Raw genomic sequence first — 19271 nt, 5'->3', positions numbered from 1 at the left:
TCCTCTTCTCCAGACTAAACAACCCCAGTTCCCTCAGCCACTCCCTGTAAGACAGGTTCTCTAAAGCCTTCACCATAATTAATGAAGTTATTCAAAGCAATTCTTGTGCATCCGACTGAGCCCTCAGGTGTCTGCCTGCTGCACGCAGCGACCAGGAGATGAGGTTGAATACTGCCTCATAAAGAGAAACCCTGCATGTTTCCGTACTGTTTGCTCTGCCGCAGCATTTTAGAGAACGCTGGTTACGCTGAGTCCTGGATTTAAGTGGTTCCCGGTCATCAACACAACTAAGATGGAAGTGTTTGTAACACAACCCAAAAGCCGCAGTCTGAATGTATTAAACAGAGCTTTATCTGAGTAGACTCAGTGCAAGAGAGCTGAAAGCCTCACCCTGGGTACTAAGTGCCTTCTGGTATAAAAAGCCTGAGAATTATGGAAGTTGCCTGTGGGTGGGTTCTGCTTGTGTCTCTGGCTGGGGGTGGGAAGGGACTTGGCTTTCCAGATTGCCTGACAAGTTTGGAGAACTGATGGCAGTCACTCATCTCGGGCGCCCTGTGGACACGCACACCCAAAATATCCTGCATATCACGACCACCTCGCTCAGCTTAGACCCTGCTCTTTAGAGCTCCCTGCAGTTGGAGTTAACTCCCTTCCAGGGCGCTGATCTCTTCCCAGCTCTGCTCCACTGGCATTACATTTACATCCCCCTTCTGTAGGCTTTTTACAATCTGACATCAGGGAATTAATGACAGAAATTAGAGGCTTAATAGCACTTGGAAGCATGGGGAAAGCTGTCCAAACAGTGTGTCTTCAACCCTACAGCTCTGGGCCTTTCTGTAGCAAGGGTAGATGGAGCTGCCATCCAATTGCTGATCTGGAGACTTGACTGTTTTGAGGTACTGGGCATCCTGCGTCTCACTTTCTCGACCTGTTTCCCAGTGTAGGTGAATTAGCGTGGAATACGTATTGTTTGTCCTTCCTTCTTCACCTTGCTGAAAGGCCTTGGAAGTATTCCCTATTGCTGTGCCTCTGGTAAGGACTTGCATATCACTTCAGAGTCCCTGACAGGGTTCAATCCTTTTGAAAAGTGTCTGACACTGGAAACACTGTCTCGGGATGGTCACTGATGTAGGGGCCAGATTTGCAGTCGTGTTTAATTAACCTGTCTGGGCACACTGAGTTGGCAAGTGGGACTTACAGAGCAGCATCCTTGGGTATCTGCCTTTGATAGTCTGGCCCAAAGTCTTGGAAGATCTGAATTCCATCTCACCTCTCTCGTATGCTCGTTTGGATCATGGGCTCTGCTCCTTATCCGTAAAGTAGAGCTGGTGTTACTGTCGCACAGTTGAATTCTAAGCCGTCTAGGACACGGATTGTCTTACAAGGTGTGTAGACAGCACTTAGGACAATAGTGTCCAGTCCTGCTTGTGACCTCTGAGAGACACACTGGAGATAATGCTGCCAGCTCAGGCGAGGAGAATACAGAGGACGGTGTCTCTTTTCTCCAGGGAAGAGGGCAGCAGAAGAGAGAATATATTACAAAGGTAGAGTGCAAATGAAGTGAGTTCGCTGTCACCAGTGCCTACAACAAAGTCTACAGGAAGCCAGTGAAACAGAGGCTGTGCTGGTACGTCCTCCTGGGCAAACGAGCCTCATTAAAAGTTGGGGCCAGCCACGCAGCATGCTTTTGCCTCTGAAGTTTCTTCCGAGTGACTATTAAATAGACCATCCCTTGCCGAAATCTTTCACTCTTACTTGCAAATAGGGTTGAAGTGGGGAACACCAGTCTGTAGAGGCGTCATTCCAATGACTTCTTATGTAAATGGAAAATGCGGAGAAAGCGTCAGGGTAGAGTTACTGGTACAGTCAGTATCGCCCTCAGAATTAGGGATGGTTTGGAAAGTCAGTTCCAAGGAAACAGAGCGGCTCTTTGCAGTCGGAGCTGTTTTCTCTGGCTCACGTCGGGCTGTTTGGGCTTGCACGGCATCAGCGCTGTTGATGCAGTTAAGTCACTCTTAACAAAGCTGAGAAGCAAACCCAGGATTGTTAGCTTGCAACTGATAGTGGATTGTCTCCTGGGCATCTCTAGGGTAGGAAATGCCCTTAGAATTGAACAGAATAGGAATGTAAGTTAAATATTAGTATTATTTCTTATCTTGCTTTGCTATCTTTGATTTCTCTCAAATATGAAAAGTTGTTAAAAACAGCTTTTGAAGTAAAAATAGTGAAAGAACCAGTGTAAACCCGATGACTAAATGAATTAAATTTCGAGCCCACACATGCGTCTCGCAGCAGTTCTGGATCCAGCACATTGATACTCTACCTCACATATGTGGGGGTTTGTGGAATGCTTCGTTTTTAATTGAGTCATAACATTTCAATTTTCCCTTCCTCTAAATTTTTAATACCTGGCTAATTTCCAGCAGAAGTGAAAGGGGGTCAAGGCTTTCAAGATACTGTGCTCCTAGCAGCTTCATGAGTACAGGAGGCCGGCTAGTGCCGAGAAACGCTTAGTCCGCCTGCTGAAGAGAAAGCTCAGTGTGCACTGAAGTCTTTTTAGACACCAGAGACTTCATGCTGGAGGGATGAGTGTGCCGGCTGGGGGAAATTCGCCCTTTAAACTTACTCTGTCTGACACACCGGGGTGTCTGAGGGTTGGATCTGCTCTGTAAGAACCCGGGCTTTGTTAGTTCTGCTGCTCATGGGGCTGCAGCTTTCAGTATGGAGGAACCTCAGAAACGACCTTTTTTATTTCAGTTTGGTCCAAATAAAATACTGAGGAAACCTTGATGGCTGCGATTTTTCTTTGGCAACAAATGAGGATGTTTCACAAAGTAAATTGACATTGAATTTATTCAGCTCAATTTCATCTTTGGCAGAGACTTTTTCTGGTGGGTCATTGGCCTGGAGTACGCAGGAAAAGATCAGCATGGAATTACTGCTAAGAGGGGAGATTGGAGGAGACTTTTGTTTGCATTTATGGATTCTGATGATGTCAGGGCTGACCATAGCTCTGTGCACTGGGTTCCTGTCTGTGTTTGAATAAAATGTGTACGTGTCGGTCTTAGTAATATCTGCAGGCTCTTTTAGGCCAGGTCTGATGCTTGTAACCTCCCTTTGAAGCTAAGTACATGAAAGCTTTTGTAGCCAGTATCTGAGATCAGGGTGGAGCCGCAACTTCGTTTGGAAGGTTTACGGATTATCCCTCGTGTTTTCCAGGCTTGGGCTGATGCCTTTCGGAGCAGCCCTGATTTAACTGGAGTAGTGCATATTTATGAAGAACTCAAGAGGAAAGGCATCGAGTTTCCTATGGCAGATCTCGATGCTCTGTCTCCAATACACACACCACAGAGGGTAAGCTGCAGCACTGCGATTCCAGGGGTGTTTTCCCAAGATGTCTAGATAGCTGGATAACTGCTCTTCTTTCCCCTTCTATTTCTCTGAATTTGGCTCATTTTCTCACTCCTGGAGGGTTGTTTTTTCATAGTGAAGGGGCATGTAGGGGAAGCATAATGCAGCTCTGTTTGCCAGGCTGATAAGCTGATGGTATCTCCTCCCGGGAGTCAAACATCAGTCTGAGAAAAGAGTTTGGAGGAGGTTCGTGCACTTGTGTTGTGCCACAAAACCACCAGACAAATGCAACTGATCTGTTCAGCACCAGTCCAGCAGGGTGGATGATTGAGATTTACTCCTTTTGCTGGTTGGTGGTGGTGGTGGTAACCCTGAACCGAGTCCTGCCTGGCTTTTAAAGGTGTACGGAGTCTGAATCTCTCGCTGATCCCGTGGTAACGTGAGATTTTACATCTGTGAAAAGTTGGGTCTGGCAAGTTGACAGAGCTGCTGCTCAGAAGTGACTTAATGATCATGGGTGTTCTGATTATTCACTCTGAAAACTGAAGTTAATGAATCTTTGAAGTGGTAAATAAAAGTGATCAAGGACTTGAAAGATTATAATTCTTGTGTCAAGATTAATTAAATTCAGTGACTATGTATCACATCATTTTTTTGTTAGCCTGCAACTTAATTCCTAGTTTTAAAGCAATTAGAATTACTTATTTTTGGCTCCTGTTTTTACTGTGCTTCTCACCTTTCTTGTAAAGGTAAATTGGGTTGGGTCAAAAGATAGGGGCATGCCCTTTTGTTGCAGCTGCCTGTTTACGGGCCAGCCTGTTCTCGTAAACACACCGACCTTTTCCACAAGGTGCAATTATGTTCTATATTTGAGCGTATTTGGCCTGAGGTTGCTGACAAAGCAAGTGCTGTCACAAGTCAGCTTTTGAGCTCTTGTCTTTCTGATGTGGCAGAGCGTTCCTGAAGTTGATCCTGCAGCAAATATGCACAACTCACAGTCTCAGCAAAGGATGAGCACCAGTTCTTATTCTTCATCTTCTCCAACGGCATATCCTGCTCCCCAGGCCCCAGCTCTGAACGTGACTGGTCCCATCACTGCTAATTCCGAACAGGTATTGGGGTGACGATTCTTTGCAGTGAGACTCTTCCAGCAGATTATTTTAGAAACTGATTTGCAGGGGAAGTTTCAGTTAACTCTTTTGACTTTGCTTGCCTCCTAGGTCTGGTTCTGCTTGGCAGTCTTCCCTCCCTTAGTAAAATCTAGGCTTCCGATTTCTGTGTGTGGCCTCCTCATGGCAGTGGTTCGGAAACCTCACCCTCTGATGGACTAGTCCCCTCGCGGGTGCGCGGTGGGTTGGCAGTTATCCCCTCCTTTAAAGCCACAGGATGTCTGGCAGGTGCGGGAAGTCTAACAGGGAGTTAAGTGCATCCATAAACCCCTCACAAACGCCCTCATACAGGACTTCCTTTTCTCTCTGCAAAAATAATAACTTCAGAGCCAAAGATCCTGCTTAAAGTCTGCACATCTTGCCCTACGCTTGAGTGAGACACACGAGGTGTACTGCAGCCGGGGTGTCGTGTTCGCTGCTTCCCATCCACACAAGGACAGCATGTCTGGGTTTGTGATGATAGCAAGTGATAGCTCTGCAACGTTCTGTCCCTTTGCAGAAATTCTCTCCTGGGTAAACTTTTTATCTCTTTTTTTTTTCCTGCTAGAATGTCTGGAGCCACAGATATCAAATCAGACAGAACCAGAGGTATCACAAAGGCAGCTCTTGAAAGTGAGCTGCTTAAACCACAAGATGATGCAGTGTTTTGCTGTCTTTTTACCCCAATTTAGATCGCCCGGCTGCGCAGTGAACTGGATATTGTTCGTGGGAATACCAAAGTGATGTCTGAAATGCTGACAGAAATGGTTCCTGGACAGGAGGAATCCTCAGACCTCGAGTTACTCCAGGTAACAGTTTCCTAGCAAATACGATTCTGATCCTTTCCCTGTGTGAAGGGTGTGGTTTTCACAGTGCTTCCCTTCACTGCCTTGGTTTGCCTGGTTTACGTAATGAGTGTGGGCTGTGCTTGACCCTGGTTAGTCTCATCACTTGATGGTCTTTCTTTGTTAAAGCTTCCAGTGACAAGGATTTCCTGACTTCCCTTGAAGCTTGTTCCAATGCTTTCTTCTCCGTGTAGATGGAAATTTTTCCCAGTGTCGAATATAAGGTGTCCTTTAGCATGAAGATCTTAGAACTGTCAGACTCTGTGAGCCCTGAGCAGTTCTGCTGCTTTTCCATCCACCATCATCACTCATAGAGTGTCAAGACATCTCCAGTCACTCTGCAGCAAAAAAACAGGTTTCCTGCTGGACTGAATATTGCCACGGGTCTGTGGATTCTCTGCCACTTGAGATCTTCCCTGGGAACTAACTGTCTTTCTGGAAGAGGTGCTGTAGCTTTTCCCAAAGGTGCTACCTGTTCTTACGGCAGGTACTCAGGTGAAGTTTTGTGCTGTCTGGAGCATTAGGCTGGGTAATCTGAAGGAATTTCTTTGCTGAAAAATCTCAGTTCAGTGCAGCATTTATTATCTCAGGAGGGAGAACGGTGTGAGCTGAGCTCGTCTTAGGCTTCATACCTGTTTCCTTAGGCCAGTGGCAGCGGGGTGGCCTTTTGGCTGAGGAAAGTAATACCGTACCACATGCAACACCGATGAGGAATACTGTGATCTAGCAGTCCAGCTGCTGCCCTTAACATGGTTCTTGCCTTTCCCTAGCTTCAGGAACAGGCTTCTGGTTTGATCCTCCAGCAGGGAGGATGGGCTCCCACCGCAGTACACTTGGAGGAAGGCAGGGAATTGCTCTCTGTCATAAATCACAGCTTGAAATCCATCCAAAACCTGGTCTCTCTCCTGCAGCGGTATTGAGTGTTTGTCTCCAAGCCATCATGGCAGCTGATGAGAGGCTTTGCAATAAAGAGCCTTTCAGTTACTGCCCGTTTGGGTCGAACTGCTCAAAACAAAAGAAGCTTCCAGGAAACCACGTCAGACCAAACCAGCCTGGAACAGTTTGCTCACATTCAGAAACAACTACCAACATCTTGACAGCGTAACCTTACAGCATAGCTTTAAGGTGAAAGATCTTGATTGTAAAACAGAGTGACAGCAACGATGCTTTAGTCCAACCGGTTCCCTTTGTTGACTGGTGCCTCCTCCGTCTGACTCATGTTGCTGGGAAGGACCCGTTTTTGATCACAAAGGATGGTTAGTCTTTTGAAAGCAGGGTGCTGCATGCAAGGACTCCTTGCTTTCAGGCTTATATAGCCCTCCTCCTTAAATAATTCCTGACATTTTCTCCAACAATCAAATGTAAACAGCGTGCTGGAGAGCCAGCTCTGAGCAGAATAGATAGGTACTGTCAGCCCTCTCGGAAAGGCAGCAAACAAACCTCTGAAATGTCACAATCTGCTTCTAAAGTGATGGGATCAAAACTGACATTGGAGAACACATTCCTCAAGCTGTTAAGGCAGCTGGATTGCACTAGGTGAAATTTATCCAGAGCTTAGGATGTCAGACCAAGCAAGGAAAACAAACACATTTTTGCTTTCATCCCGAAGGTTGTGTACCAACAAGTCATCCTTGCTTAGTGCTCAGTTTTTGCTGTGAAGTGGAGCTGGGAGAGGGGCAGAAGATGAGAGGGACATGCTTTAGTCAGAATGTCAGTGCTCACTGAAGTAAAACCGTGGACCTAATCAGTGGCCCATGCCATATGTCACGTTTCTTCTTGTAGTTCCTCCTCTGCAGATTGGTTTTGACCTTTGGTCTTGAGCCCTTTCAAGAATTCTGCTAAGTAATTGGTAATGGAAGAGATGTCCCAGAAGCGCGAGAACTCCTGCTTCAGGCAAACTCAAATCTAGATTTCATGGCATGAGAGACTTCAAAAATAAATGCCCCTACTCTATGTTCTTTAAAATGTTCTTCTGACACTCCCCACTGCCTTTTTGCAGTCCCCTGTCTGTGGATTTGCTCAGTTGAAGGGAACGTGTCCGTGTATAGTTCAGTACTGAAATGTTGGTGGAGTTCTCACCTTTTCATGCTACTGCTCCTTGTTTTGTGTTCGCCCTTGTGTTCTTGGTAGTTGGTAAGTCCCTTGTCCTCAACTCTTCCCTTTCTGACCCACACTTGTGGTAGCCCTGATGAACCTTTTTCCCCGTCTTCTTCCACCATGTCCATCTTCTAGTTTTTAAGGAGGATATTGCCAAAAAGAGCAGATTGAATTTGCTCTCTTCTGGAAAGCTGTTGTCTTCACAGGTTTTATTCTTAAAACAGACCACTGAAATACAGATACTTATTTTCTCAGAGTTAAAGAAGAATCAGGATGTTGAATTGTAAATAGGCTCTCAAGGTTTTGTGCCATCATCTCTTGAAGGGCATGTTTGATTAGATGTGCTTTTGGGTGACATTTAATCATGCAAAGATAGACTTGTCTTAGTGGTTCTCAGCTGGGGGATATGTTTGGCTGGGAACAGAGCTCAGCTAAATCTCCTTATTGCTAGCTGCTTATCAGAATGTGTGTGCACAATGTGTCCCCCCCAGGAGCTGAACCGGACCTGCAGAGCTATGCAGCAGAGAATTGTGGAGCTTATTTCACGAGTGTCCAATGAAGAAGTCACAGAGGAACTGCTGCATGTGAACGATGATTTAAATAATGTCTTCCTCCGATACGAAAGGTGGGGCGCCTTTTCCATCGACAACTTACATTCGTTCCGGGTTTTCACTTCAGTGTAAAATGGGTCAATTGGCAAGAGTTGGCCATCTGGGCCGATGGTCCAGTGTAACAGGGTACAGAGAACCAAACCACAAACAGCATTTGCAAAGTCTTTTTGTGGTCTTTTATGGCAACGTTCCGGTTTCCATTGTTTCCTTTAATACTGTGATTTATTTTTTGTCCCAGTCATTGAATTTTTGTGGGGCATATCCGTAAAATGCAGGGCAACCTTGTGCAAAACTCTCAGAACCAGCAGAGACTTGAGTCTGCAAGTGCCTGTAGGGTGGAACTGGGCAGATGTAGGGACTTGGGACTGAAAATAGCACAGCCACATCGCTAGTTCCACTTGCAAGCCTGGGCTCTGCGCAGATGCTTGTGCCACTTCCTGGCTTAGGGAGGCTCCCGTGAGCTCTGTCTTCTGATCTCTGAGCCTTCTAGTTCCAGCACTGGTGCAAGGGGAGCTGTCGGAGGTGGGCGTGACCTCCAGGCCTGTAAGGGTTTTGTTTTTAAGTAACACTTAAAATCTCAGGAAAAAAAAACCTGTCTTGCGCAGAGCGGAGGTTTTGAAGAGCTGGTCTGCAGGAATCGTCCCCAGGGGCGGGACGTGGGTCAGAGGACTTTCGACATGTTAGACAAAGGCACTGTCAGCCACATCTGCTGCAGGAGGTGACACGTGATATGGCAGTCTTGGGAAAGTTTAATCTTCCCCTTAATGACAGGCCCGGGGAGTGAGGCACTAAAGAGTACCCTTTGTTCCTTGCTCTTAGCACAGGGCTTTGTTTCTCAAGCCTTTAAAAATAAATTAGACTCTAGATCTGTGAGCCTGTGCTGTCACGGCAAAGGCTGGAAAGAAGGCTCAGTGGCCTCGATTTTTGTCTTTGATTTAGTCGTTCAGAGGAGATCGGAGGGAAACTTTGATACAAATGGTGCCTTTTTATGTGAGACGGTCTGTGTTTCATGCACAAGCATGATTCTACAAGGGGCAGAGTGTCATTGTCACTGAGGCTTAGTCTGGGCACCCTTATTTTTTCTATTTTCCTCTGTCTGCAACTGTGCTGACTGGGGCTAATGTATTTCTAGTCATTATCCACTGAAAGGTGAGCTGAGCGATGTCAGCAAGCGATTTGCAGGAGAAGAGCTGCGCTGCTCTGAGCAGCTCAATAAATTCCAGTTCCTCCTCTGCTATTCCAAAAGCTCCACATTCATCACCCTCATTTCTCGGATGGCTACCGAGCTCTGTCAGTGACTCAGGCAGAGCTCTGGCCTTCGCCGGGAGGCTGTGGATGTAAACAAATGGGTGGCTCATAAGCCTTTGGTGAGAAATTGGAGGTGGGAGGTGTCTCAGGTTTCCAGCTAAGGGAGCTGGATTTCCAGTAATAGTTGACACCCACAGTTTCCTAAAATTGAAATTTGGGGCTGAATTTGGTTTTGCTGCCTTTTAAGTCTGCATTCTTCTCTGTTACTTCAAGCAAACATTTTAGTTTGCTTGAAATTCCCTGTTGTGTTTTGTCTATCTGGGAGAAAACCCACAGGATGATATAAATATTATGGGGTCTTTTACTGAAAAGAGGAGTTCCATGTGAAACTACCTTTAAATATTCTAACCTCAGAGAAATGACAGTGGTTTTTCTGGCAAGGAAGGAGCTCAGCCTGCCTTCAGACAGGAGGTGCTTCCCTCGGTACTTTTTGGGTTTGTGAAAGCTGGGGTTGGGTTTCCAGCCTCTGATGCCCAGCTGGTTGGGGAAGGAGTAGAGACGAGACCGGATCTCGACCAGCCAGACTTCTTCCCCTCAGCACTACGAGGATGTGCATCCCACAGCATTACTTTTCAGTCTTGGGAAGTACCAACCCCTGTGAACCTTTGGGCTGACCCGGAACTTTTTAAGCCATGGGTCTGCTGCTGCCTGTTCCTCTCGCGGTGCGCTGCCTGGGCAGGCTGTGGTAGCCCCTGGCTCCTCATTTACAGGGCTTGCAGCAAGAGGGAGCTGCTAAGTGGGAGTTAAGACTCGCTGCGGCGCTCAGCAGCTTATCCCGCTGCATCAGTCTTCCTGCAGTTCCTCCTGTCCCTTGGCTGACAGAATACTCTATCACGAAGCACTTAATGAAAAAAAAAATAAACCAAAACCAAAGATGAATCGTACAGAGTTTTTCAGGCCTGTGTGTGCTGCAAGATCAGATTAGTCGACTTAATATCCACGTTGCCAAGAGTGCAGCTTCTCCAACTCTCCTCCCTTTGTCCTGGCTTGGAGCTAGAGCTTTCAGCGTTCCCTCTTGAACCAACCAAAACTGAGTTCAGTGACAAGTGTCTCCTAAACTCGTGGTTTTTCTTGTTTATTGGTGGCTTTTGCCCATGTTGTTTGTCTGTTTTGTTTTTCATACACAGATTTGAACGATACAGATCGGGACGTTCCACACAAAATGCCAGCAATGGAGTAAGTACCTAACGCCACGTATTGTATCAGCAGCTACACCCTACTGGCTCTACTGGTGCCACACCTTTTACCTGCCCTACCTGTTGGGTACCAGGAAAAGAGCGTAAGAATGTGGCAAACCGCAGGTGACAGCTTGTAGCTCAGGAACACGCAACACTGGAATATCTCTGTGTTTGCAACCCTCGATGGATTTTCCTTCCTCTTTTTTGATTGCCTTTGAGTCTGTGTGCACTTTAGACAATCACAGGGTCCTGTGAATATGTGGGTATTTATATATGCTAAATATTTTGTTCACATTTGATTAAATCACTTAATGATTTTTATTTGCTCCACCTAATTCTTCTTCAGTATCGCTGTCCAGGTTAATTTTCTTTGTCTTGCCACTCACCATTGTAGGAACCCCTCTCATCTCCTTTTTCAGCAGCCCCTTTCCGAGTTGAGGAGTTACTATTCTAATTATTCTTTCAATGAAAACTATTCTCTAGTTGTTTTATAGTGTTCTAGATCTGAAAGAACGGTGAATTCGGACGTGGCTCTATTAGATTTTCTATTCTAACCATTTCCTCTATTTACTTGGCGTGTTTGATGGCCACTTCAGCTGCAGTGTGACACAAACTTCAGCACAGGCTCTGGCTCTGCGTTGTTACTTCGGTCACCACAAAGAAGTTTTGTTTCAGAGAGCAGCTGATACCTAATGTGGAAGATAGTAGCACATTCAGTTTGGTTTAGACCGGATGTTGGTCTGGTGCTAAAAGCTGGAGAACACAGTCACTTCAGTGAAATCTGAAGAGATGTAGATGAGCTCCAGCAGTTCCCTGCTGTGCCGAGCAGTTGAACTGAGGTTTCTTGGTGGCTGCCCTGTGCTCATCACCGTTCTCCCCAGAGACTGCTCCATTTGACAGTACTCAAGAGAGATCTTTTTAGGAGGCACCCATTGTTTTTTGGTGTTTAATGATGCACTGCAAGAAGAAATCTCTGCCATGTGTAACTTGCTGTGTTTCTTGTGTCCCAACAGGTACTGAATGAGGTGACAGAAGATAACTTAATAGATTTGGGTCCTGGCTCTCCAGCTGTAGTGAGCCCAATGGTCGGAAACTCAGCAGCCCCGTCTTCGCTCTCTTCACAGCTTGCAGGGCTTGGTGAGTACCTGATCTAACCAGTGCTGTGAGCATGAAGCTGCAGTGCATGGACTTTCTCAAGCCTGACTGGCCTGTGGGTCTTGAACAGCATGCAGGGGCTGCTGGGCAATCTGGATGTGATTGTGGGAGCAAGTCTGAGCAGCTGCTGAGGTCCCTGTGACCAACCTGAACACCCAGTACAAGCCCTTAATGCAGTGGCCTGCTGGGATTTACAAGGAGCTGTTTTTCACTTAGGGGTCAGGGAGGTTTTGTTCCCTTTGGCCCTCCATTACCGTGGCACTGGTGCTTGTGTTTGCTTTGCTATTTCATTGGTTCGCTTTTTTTACCTCTGGTTGCAGACTTGGGTACCAACAGCGTCAGCGGCACACTCAGCTCTCTACAACACTGTAATCCTCGTGATGACTTCGACATGTTTGCACAGACAAGAGGCAGTTCCTTGGCTGAGCAGCGAAAGAAGTACGTTGGAGTTTGTTTGAGTCACGGCATTGCTGTTTTCTAAGGGCACGAATCTGAAACTTCTTGACTTCATTCCAGACTAAAAAAGCAGTTTTGGTGTATGGCTTTTTGCTTCTAATCCAATCCCTATCCTGTTGTCATTGTTAATATGAGCAAGTGGAGAAGTTCCTGCTGCTGGGCAGAGCAGACTGGCTGAGTGATGGAGTTTGACTGTCTTAGTTAATGAGCTCACTGGAAATTTGGAAATGAACCTGCCTTTACTTCTGCAGATGCTTCCTCTCATAAAGGCTTGTCATCCCACCCACCCAGCCAGTGCTTGAGATACAGGAGCATAAGGGTCCTTCACCTGAAGGTCGTGGATATACTTTGGTGACTGAATTACTGTCATCAAGGGCTTGGAAACAGAATTACCATCCAGTTACACTCTCCCTTTGGCCCAGCAGTCAGACTCTTGCAGGCTGTCAAGGCAGTGTCGCTTGCCCAGCTCGGTGCTATCCCTAATTTGTTTATATGCATAGAGCTTGCACCTCTAGAGCTGCAAATATGGCACTTTCAAGGGCATTTAGCAGGTCAAATTATTTTAATGTAAAATAAATCCATGCAGTTATTAAGAAATCTTTTGATCCCTGTCAAGTGAGATTCAGTAAAAGACACACTCGGGTATTTTTCTGTCATAGATTATTTCTTGCCTCCTTTTGGTTTCAGACTCTAGAGGATGTAGCAGCTACCAGCAGTCATAACATGATCAATATCTTGTCTCAAAGTAAGAAATGTTGTTAAATAGTTTAGCTCAGACCTCAGCAGACTCTCAAAAATTTACCAGCTCTGGAAAACTTGAGCCAGCGAATTTCATTTGGATCTTTTATTTGCAGTTACCAATGTAGCCGTTGGTACTGCCTCAGCTGTAGCATCAGTGCTGAGAAGACGTGCTCTACTGTCGAGGCGTACACCACCCCTGGAGACTCCAGACTGGGAGCCTGAAGCACAGTCAGAAAGGAGATGCGTTGCAGAGAGACCTAATGGAGGTCCCTCTGTCTCTTGCGCTAAATGAAGCACAAAACTAGCCTTCCCCCACTGCACCTCTATCTCCTCCTGCGAGCTAATGGAACAAGGAGCACATATCAGCCCTGATTTCACGAGGGAGGATTGCTCTGTCTTCCTTGGACCGTATGCTGTATAAATGGAGCAGCAGCGAGGCAGCAGGGGTGTGAGTGTGACTTGCCACGGTGTGTAGGTGAGAGCCTCGGGGTGCTGCCTCGGAGCTTGGGAGAAGCCAGCACGCTGGAGAAGTGCTCCTCCTGCTCAGCCATGCGGCTCCTCCCAGGGGCTGATTTACGAGCAGGTGTTGGTGTCTGCTTCAGCTCATGGCTCACCACTGTGCTCTGAGAAATGGTGCAGTTGCCTCTGTCACCTGACTGCTACGTGACCCTTTTAAGGAGCTTTTTAAAAATCCAGCCTCTATAAATAGCATATTCCTTTGCGTGCCTCACTGTAGTTGCTTAGTTATGGTTCATCTGTCTTCAAGTCTCCCTCAGCCTCTCCCCATGCCCCCAGCAAGGTAAGGCTTCCAAATGAACGTTGTCCTCAAAGCTTTGCCTCTTTCCACAGTCCTCTGCTAGCTCTTGGCCACGCTCGTAACCAGTTTGCCTACTTTTGTTATGCCAGTCTTACTCTTTTTGCTTCCACATGCTTTCTGAAGCTGCTGGGTGGAGAGCACACCTCTTTCTGGAATACACTTAGTACACTTGAGGTCTTGTTAAGAAAAAGAATATGCTTTCTGCTTTCCAGAGGGGTAAATCAGAGCCACGAGTATGTTCCGCATGGGGTGACTGCTGGACTTCCTTCTAGCTCTGCGCTTTGTTCCTTTCTTTCAGCGTGACGTATGAGGATCCACAGGCTGTCAAAGGACTGGCGTCTGCCCTGGATGTTCGAAAACAGAACACAGGAGGGGTAGGTCATTGCTCTGCGGTTTGTTATCTGGAGCCGTGCGTGGAATCCAAGCTGTAGACAGCTGCTTCGCCCGAGACATCTCATTCTGTATTCCAGCAACATACTAGTACTGGCTATTTTGAAATGGATATCTAGGAGCAAGTACTTGCTCAGTAATGATCTCTAAAGAGCTGCTGCTTAGCACACGAGCCTCAGAGACTTCGAAATCATAGCGGGTGAATTCTGCCCTGTTCTTGCAGCTTGCAGGGTGCGTCCAGCTCTTTGGAATCATTACTAAAGAGGATACGTGGGGAACCTCTTGTGGACAGCAGTGTGCGTTTGTTTGGTTTGGTTTTGCTTGTGAGAGATGACGCAGTCTTAATCTACTCAACTGCTCTCAGTGCATGAATACACGAGCAAGTTACAGGGAGAGAGATTATGTTGGCTTTTAATGCTTCACATGCCTTGCCTGAATTTCCCTTACACACAGTCTGTCCTGGCTGTCCCAGGGCAGGCTCCTGCTGTCATGTGTGGGCAGGAGAGGCCCACGCACTGTCACCTCACAGCAGCTGATGCTAGAAACATGTTTGAGAGAGCGAGCTTGGGCAGCTTTGTCCACATACCTTGGTGAAGGCAGAAGTGAAAAGGGCTCTCAGATCATCCCTCAACCTCTTTCTGCCACCCTGCTATTTACAACTGCCCTGCTTTTGTACTCCGCTGTATCTAAGGTTTTAGAGCAAGTTCAGAGCCTTTTCCTAGTGGAATTCTGGGCTGTGTTGACCACTAGGGAGCACGGCAGAGCCAGTGGAGCTTGGGCAAGCCAGCACAGCCTGCACACACCTCGCTCCATGGAGAATTGCCTCCCCATGCCTTGGCTGATCCCGCCCTGGTTCTTTCATCACTTGGAACAGGAGTGCTGAGGGCAGCTGGCGTGCCTCACAGCTTGTGCTCTGAGCCAGGGAGAATTCGTGTTCGGAGCCAGCCGGGGTCAGATTCCAACTGCCTGCCTGCCTCAGCCATAGTTCAGGGGTAGCAGGGCTTCAGGAATGATTTCTGACAGAGCATCCCCCCGCCCCACAAATCTATCCGCTTGTTCCTGTCCTCCTGCAAAAAGGGTAATTTATCACCCAGGGCAGCCCTGTGACCAGTTTCAGGCTCGGCCCCACAAAAACTCACAGCAGCAGTAGTGAGAGAGAAGCGGGAAGCATGGGGAGGCAGGGGAGACCTGTATTAAGGGGGGTGAGAGAGGAATCCCTGAAGCCAGCATGACAGCCCAAGCCCCCAGTATCACTGAACTGTGTTACTGGCAAGACCTGCAAGAGGATTTGAGATTTTGCTCTTTGTTCCTGGCTAACCAAACGCGAGGGGCTTGCATTTAGCTACTGGTCAGAGGGGCCGTGTTCCCCTGTGGCCACAGGGTCATGTCCTTATTTATTAACACTTTTGTTCTCAGCCGATTCTGCTCAAGGCACCACTGCGACTTGTCATTCACACCAGCCTAGCTGCCGCTCGGCCCCGAGTGTTGTCAGTTCAAAGGGCTCTGTCTAAGCTAATCTGTCGGTCAAAGTTTTTGGGGACAAACGCTTTATGGGTTGTGGAACTTTGGGCTCTGTGATGTTGTAGAGACTTTCAGCCTCTTCTCAAAGGTCCTGATGAAATGCAGGCTTTTGGTCATTGGTAAGCACCTCGTTTTGTCAAGTGTTGTGAGGCTTGTGGGCGTCTCTTCTTAAAGGAAATAAAAATTAAACTCTCCTAAAGTTACCAGCCCCAGCATGTGTAGCAAAAATCTGGCAGGGCTCAGTAAACGAAAGACAGGCGTTCATTTGGGTAGGGAGCTAATTTAAGAACAGCTCTAGGGAGGAGCCAAAAGCTTTGCAACACGTTCTTCACACACGTCTTGTTCCAGCACAGTTGTCCAGTGGTAAAACTCAGCACATCCGACGTTTCTAATGTAGTCGTTCTCCAAAGGGTCTGTAGAGAGATGGCTGGTCACGTGGCATTAGCTGTCTTTTAATATGATTTAGCAGCTGGAAACAAGACGAGCTAAAAATACACTGTTTTCTTAATACTGCTTTTCCATGTTGGGAATTGCTTTTGTTGCCACAGAGTTGTTGCACGATCACAGCTGGGAGGAGAGGTGTCCAAGAAGCAATCCTCCAGTGTTACACGGATCATAGATGAAGTTGGAGTGATTCCCCCCATTTGTTTTTTGGGTTTTTTCTCAGCATAAGTGCTGAAACGAGATGTTAAAGCTTACAGCAGATCCTCCGTTCTCTGTGGTGATGGGGACAGGAGAGGAATCCCCCTGCATGGAGGCACGGAAATGCAGCAGTGCCTCTCTGCTGAGCCAGCCCAGTTCTGGTGGGGCCACTGGGCTGGAACCGCTGTGCTCTGCTGGTCCTGAGCAAACCCCTCTGGAGGCAGAGATGACTCTGCATCAGGCCCTGCCTCAGGGGTGAGATGCTGAAGGGCAAGAAGCCATCTTGAAAGTCTTTGTGTTGCTGTGCAGGCTGCAACCTGCACAAGGAGCTGGATGCACCAGCGGTTCTGTTCACCTCTGCTGCCCTTCTGGAGGGGCCAGTTGAACGACTGCCAGGACACTGCAGCAAACAGCCATTATTTACCCTCTCGCTCACCGCCGTCATTAGAGCTGCCGTGCTGTTAGAGTTTGGGGCAGACTCTGCCTGCCGAGGTCACAGAGGTGAGGAGGATGTGCTGCAGCTCACAGCTTCGCAAGCGAGGGAAACTCCGCTGGTGTTTCCAGGGAAGTCTTTAGGGGGTTGCATAGCCTACACCTTTTCTTCTTCTAAGACGATGACAAACATCAGCCTCACTGCTAGTCACTGATTTGTATATATATATTTTTTTCAATATCAGCTTGGAGGAAGTGCTGAAATTCTGTGAACTGTCTGTAGGAAGCACAGAGGTCGGGGCGAGCCCTGTCCCTTCATGGGCAGAGCTGACAGGCAGCAGAGTGGGACGCAGCCTCTGCCAGAGGCTACCCCAGGCAGCTCTGAGTGTGCGTGCATGTGGATGTGGAGCTTTGAACGTGCTGCTGTTGTATTACGTTATCATGGGTTGTTGCTGTGGTTTCTCTCTTTATGGACCTTTCTGTTCTCAACACAGAGGAGAGGTAAAGGTGGGAACTCAGACATGGAGCCCATAGACAAGTGGCTAATTACACAAGGAATGGTGAGGACTTCACCAGTGAAGCGATTCCTCCTGCCCACCCCAGTCCCTGTTCCTAGAATAACCATCCTCATTCACCTCTCGTCCTGCCCTACTGAACCACCTGAAATCAGACAGTACAAGGAGTTTATTTCCCACCTACAACATCGCCTGGGGCAAAGGGAGAGATTTGCACCGATTTCTGGTTCATACAGCACAGAGGCCTGTAACCAACCGAATCATTCGTAGGATCCCACGTCACCCTCAGAAGAGGCCTGGGGATCCGATCACTTCCTTATACTGTCTTGATTTATTTATGCAGTATCCACTTTTCGAGGGATAAACACAAGTCTCACAGATCTCGTTCATAAAGAGGACACTTTGAATGTGTCTTTAAAGCAGCCTCTTCTGGTAGAGCTGGTCTGGAATAAATGTAGAGAGTTTGTAGGATCATACCCGCTTGAGCTGAGCAATGTAGAGATAATTCTGCATGAAAGGAAGGGAAGGGGAGAACTGGTACCCAGACTGTGACATCTTCCACCCCACTGGCACTGGGATCCAGACTCCAAAAGACACAGTAGTGTTTCTGGCTTTAAGGATTGAATTCCCTTGTCTAGCGATGCCAGTGCTCTGATAAAATCAAGCTTCTGGAGATCACTGAATCTGCGCACGTTTGACCTTGTTTGAAGTTGTCCTTCACCAACACGCTTGCAGAGAGAAGTTCAAAAGCCTGCTTTAAGTGCAGAAGTCAGAGGCAGGTAAAAAATAGCCTCAGCTATGCCTTAAAGCCAAGTTCTAAGACCAATTTTGTGTTGTTGGATGATGTAATCCATCACTTTAAGTGTTTGAGATTAGTACCAGTAACGTGACCTAACTGTACAAAGTCCTCCTGAGACAGCCCTGGCTGCAGCTCAGTTCAGAAGGGGGCAGCGCAGAATTCCCTTTGCATTTATTCTTCTAGATTTAGAGCTAATCCGGATTATTTCTGAGAGCCGTCTTTGCCAGAAGCTTGCATGGCTGGTGCCCGCACAGTGATGGGACGCGCGTGTCTACGCGGTTGTATCTGCCTGCCTGAGCAAGCCCCCAGCAGCAGCCCCCGTGGGTAAGCCCAGCTCTAGGTATCTGTCCTTGGAACCCCAGTTTCATTCTGGTGCTTGTCAGAGACCCACACGAGAGTGAAAAGCCACAGAGCGAGCAGCACTTGCTTTGCTTCTCACACTGCAGCCTGTGGTTCACAGAGGCTTGTGCTGTTAGGTGGCTCGGTGGCAGCCGGAGACGCGCTGTGCCACTGGTGGATGTTCATCCATAATGAATAATCCAGCGATCGAGTTAGTTCCTCTCCTTTGCCTTTCCACTGTTTACAAGAGCAGGGAAGCATGAAATCAGCCCCCCCACTGTTCACACCGCTCACGCCACTGCTTTATTAAAAAAACAAACACGATATCCCTTCATTGGCTTGTGGTTATTCCGTCTGGAAAAGGGATACTGCAGCATTCATGGAGGCATACGGATTTGGGGAGGGAAGGGGGTCTGGCTGTCCAGCCCATTGCTGCTCTTACAAGCCTGTCACCTTGTTTGTATGCTAAACACGAGAGAGAAATACCTAAAATAAAACTAAACTAATCATTAACTCCATCTCTCTCTTAACCGGCTGTAGTTCTTAACCATATTTATTAATACAACTTTGTAGCCTTTGCAATAGCAGTGGAAGAACTGAGCTTGTTACCGATGTGCACACTCTGCGGTAACTGCTTGTATTTTTGAGATGAGGGGGAAAGAGGGTTGAGCTGCTGCTGCCTGTGCCTGTACAACACCGAGACCACTGTCAGGGTGTTCTCCCCCTGCCAGAGTGGGGACCTGACGTTGTTCTGTCCCAACCATGGTATGTTTAACCTTAGGGCTGAGTTCTCCCCACTCCAGTTCTGTGCATCCCAGTGCAGCAGGCTCATTCAGGGCTCCGCGTGTACTCTCCCAGAGGATTTGGCAGCGTTGTTTCTGCTTCGCCTCAGTTCTGGTGCCAAAGTGATGCCAGGATGTGGAGAC

The 19271-nt window shown here is 47.5% G+C and overlaps 1 protein-coding gene across 1 annotated transcript in view; it reads left to right on the top strand.

The window, feature by feature from the left end:
- Positions 1–19271, top strand: part of TOM1L2 (target of myb1-like 2 (chicken)) — a gene marked incomplete at its 3' end in the record, with an annotated part of 30613 nt that overhangs the window by 3667 nt on the left and 7675 nt on the right. Inside the window, exons 4-11 of the mRNA XM_010132858.1 lie at positions 3220–3354; positions 4305–4463; positions 5192–5308; positions 7933–8066; positions 10488–10536; positions 11552–11675; positions 12014–12131; positions 14006–14081. Coding sequence (XP_010131160.1) covers positions 3220–3354; positions 4305–4463; positions 5192–5308; positions 7933–8066; positions 10488–10536; positions 11552–11675; positions 12014–12131; positions 14006–14081 — 912 coding nt within the window. The remainder of the gene's footprint in view (positions 1–3219; positions 3355–4304; positions 4464–5191; positions 5309–7932; positions 8067–10487; positions 10537–11551; positions 11676–12013; positions 12132–14005; positions 14082–19271) is intronic.

Source organism: Buceros rhinoceros, unplaced genomic scaffold (genome assembly GCF_000710305.1).
Source record: "Buceros rhinoceros silvestris isolate BGI_N320 unplaced genomic scaffold, ASM71030v1 scaffold11623, whole genome shotgun sequence".
Classification (NCBI taxonomy): domain Eukaryota; kingdom Metazoa; phylum Chordata; class Aves; order Bucerotiformes; family Bucerotidae; genus Buceros; species Buceros rhinoceros.
Note: the sequence above shows the minus strand (reverse complement) of the source record. Positions and strands in the feature narration are given on the sequence as shown.